The sequence below is a fragment of the Gossypium hirsutum genome, chromosome D06, assembly GCF_007990345.1.
Source record: "Gossypium hirsutum isolate 1008001.06 chromosome D06, Gossypium_hirsutum_v2.1, whole genome shotgun sequence".
Classification (NCBI taxonomy): domain Eukaryota; kingdom Viridiplantae; phylum Streptophyta; class Magnoliopsida; order Malvales; family Malvaceae; genus Gossypium; species Gossypium hirsutum.
Genome location: NC_053442.1, coordinates 7,779,548 through 7,783,025, shown reverse-complemented (window position 1 = coordinate 7,783,025; position 3,478 = coordinate 7,779,548). Strand labels below are relative to the sequence as shown.

The 3,478-nt window shown below is 33.6% G+C and overlaps 1 protein-coding gene across 1 annotated transcript; it reads right to left on the bottom strand.

Moving 5' to 3' along the window:
* Positions 1 to 261: 261 nt before the first annotated feature.
* Positions 262 to 1,546, bottom strand: LOC107901348 (basic endochitinase). The gene is made up of 3 exons (XM_016827303.2): positions 1,216 to 1,546; positions 963 to 1,116; positions 262 to 810 (listed from the first exon to the last, which is right to left on the bottom strand). The coding sequence occupies exons 1-3, from the start codon at positions 1,481 to 1,483 to the stop codon at positions 441 to 443; spliced, it is 792 nt and encodes a 263-aa protein (XP_016682792.1). The 5' UTR covers positions 1,484 to 1,546; the 3' UTR covers positions 262 to 440.
* Positions 1,547 to 3,478: the final 1,932 nt, after the last annotated feature.

The following is a 3,478-nucleotide window of genomic DNA, read 5'->3' as shown; positions in this document are numbered from 1 at the left end:
TTCAATTTTATTCAACAAGTTAAACACAAAATTTTTAAAAACAATTCATAATTAACATTACATTTATTCTTTTTACAAAATCATGAAAAAATCGAAGCGAATAATATTAACAATTATCTTTTATCAAATCAACCTTAAAACTCGAATTATACGCTAAAAAGTTAATATGTTACCTTTAAGTACCAAAATGTATAGTTTTTACCAAATACAAAAACACAAAAACCATATTAAAAAAATCAAACTAAATTACCAAATCATATATTAAATAAAAAAACTCATTTATTTATTGAATATTTATCTTATTCCATCTCCACGGAAGATGCATCTATATATAGTCGTAGTACAATAGCATGATTATTTTAAATATAATTTGATTTGTAAATGCTATTCTTTCATATATTTATTACCCCACCCATGATACGATGGATTAAAGTGCATAATTAAGCAAAGGGTCTTTGGTTGTAGCAGTCAAGATTGTCACCGTAGCTCACTTTCAGTATGTCACAGTATCTCTTGTAAAACCCGATTCTATCCTCAACTTGAGGGTTGGATCCTTTGCCACATTCGATGCCACCATTGATGATGTTGGTAATGACACCGTATCCAGGGACCCGACCAGCCGCCGTGTCTTCTGCAGATGGCTTCCATTGGCCGGTGATGACATCGTGACTTGAAGGTTTCGGTGACTGTGGAGTCATCCAGAACCAAAGACCTGTCTTGAAAGAAATGGTCGGGTCCTTGGCTACCAAATCGGGGTCATTCAGAATATTAGCCTTTATTGCTTCTCCTGCTGGACCATAGTTGTAGTTGCTGCCAAAGTCAAGGGTCAAGGTCAAGATATAGTTGGAAGGATTCCATTTCCGGTATATATTTTATTAGTTTAGTAGTTTAAATTCAATGAACATTCTATCTATTAGAATGATTAAATTCAATGGTTTATATTCAAAAGAGAAGACACTTACTAAGAGATCTGAATAGGACCACGGCCAAAATATTTTTTACCAGGGGCACAAGGCCATTGTTGATTTGGAACACAGTAATCTCCAGGGTTGCCCTGTTCCTGAACATAGCAATATCCCCATGCGTATGGACCGTCCGGTGCAGTTGGCCACCCACCTATATATACAAGGATTATGCCATTAACCATGCATGCATGACTAGTTTTATAGAGAGAAAATGAACAAAATTGATTTATTTTTAATGAGAGAAATGAACCTGTAGTTTCATGGGAAGTTTGAGCCAAGAAGGCAGCAATTTCTCTTTTACGAGTAGTATCATCGCCGGTGGTTCCGAAAGCACCAAAGGAGTTAGCAGCGGCAATGAAAGCATCGTATGTATAGAAACCTTTGCCAGGGCAGTTACCATCATTACGATGCTTTAACATCTCATTGAACATATCTTGGCTGATAAGCGAACTGATATCAGCCGAGGCCCTCAATGCAGAGGCCAAAATGAGCACAACCATCAAAGCTAAGAACTTCATTTTTGCTGCTAGCTATCAACTAAAGTGTTTTACGTGTGGGACGTGGATTTCATAGGAAGGATCAGGGTGATTTTTATAGAGTGGGTTAGGAGAGAGAAGCATCATACAAAACAAAGTGGAAGCGTATGATGTAATTGACTAAAACACAAGGATGAATTGTCGTGATTTGTAATAATGGAAGAAGGAAGGTTCTTTTTTTAGGCTTAGTCCGATCTTATCTTACAGTCAACAAATTGGATTAAGTTCAAAGCATTTTTAAAATTATACGTTTGTGTGTTTACAAGCGGAGTTGATTGCGGAGGAAATGTTAATTGAAGCTGGGCGGCCAGGAACAAATATCAAACCTTTTCCTTTTCTGATTAAGGCCTTAAGAATTGTATGCAAATTAAGCCTACTATATTTTATGAAGAAAGATTGGGACTCCTTCGTAGCAAGGTAATTGAAGAAAGGAGAAATTAATTTATGAATCTTTCTCGCCACATCATCCATGGTTTTTTTTTTTAAAATTATTTAATAATATTTTAATAATTTTTTCATGTTATTAATACATAATTTTGATTTTTTTTACCCTTATCTTGAACCTATAACTTTGAATTTTAAGTTTAAGGTTTAGGAGCATATATGGGATTCGAGGTTTAGGGAATAGGATTCGAGATTCTAGGTTCGGGGTTTAGGGTAAAAAAATCACTAAAATCATGTATCAATGACATAAAAAAATTAATGAAATATTATTAAATAATTAGAAAATAACTATAAATGATATGGTAGAAATGGTCCATAAAATAATTTCTAAATATTCTTTTTAGGCCAAATTCCATTTGGGAATATACCTTTTGAAACTGGAAGAAGCTGGGATTGGAAAGAAATTTATATAACTAAAATTGAAAAGGATCCATTTACAACTTCCATCTTATTGAATGAAGCTTAGAAAAAATAAATTTAATTTAATAGTTAATAATAATTAATAAAACAAAATGTTAATGTATTAAGATAGTCTTTAAACGATCATATGGTTTTATGTAACTTATTATATTGTTATTGTACTTGGACTAATCTTCAAGTTCAAAATTATTTATTTAAATATGAAACATTAATATATAATAAGCTTTTTTTTTTTGAATGCATGAGTTGATTTTGTGTTCTTTATTATTTTAAAAATGACATATTAATTAAAATTATTGATGAAAACTATTTGAAAATTATAAACAATGAAGTATAAAATATAATATAATGCTTAAAAAAATATTAAAATGCATGCAAATATTTTAGTAGAGTATCTCAAAAATATATATATAAACAAAAATCTTTATTCCTTTAACATTGTTAACGTCTAACCTGACAAATAAAATTTTAAAAATATTGATGTAAAATAGTATCCTAAAAACAATTTATTATTATTGACGAGAGAGTTTGATTTCAAAAAAATTAATAATTTAGTAACCAAAATAAATCTAATTCCATAGCTTAGTGACATTTTCATATTTTTACATTTTTTCTTAGTCACCTTAAATCCAGGATTGTAACATGGCTTCCCTTTATTTCTCATAAATTTTTAAAATTTTCAAAATTGTTTGAGGGAACACAATAAAAATTTTATCCAATGTATCATTTGGTTTCAATTATTAAAAAAATTAACAATTTTAGACACCATCGGCAACTTGGTACTTGGATGTGCGGGAGCTTCGGGCACCCATCGGCACCTTGGTGCCTAGGATGTGCGGGCTAAAGAAGAGTGTCCCCATTTCAGACAGTCGAATGTTTCCTGGTAGCATATTGACGAAGTTTTTTTAGCTCTTTAAGGGGTAGAGATCAACAGCCCCCCGGCGTGCCCCCCCTCCGAGCCGAGGTGGGGTGCGTCTAGCCCCCCCATGGGGGTCGGGTCGTCCCGCAACGACTCACCACGGGGGTGAGTCGGTCGCCGGCGGTGGTGGCCGGGGTGACAATTTTCCGGCCGGTCAAGCCCGTGCCCATAGAAATGTAGCCAACGACTCCAGG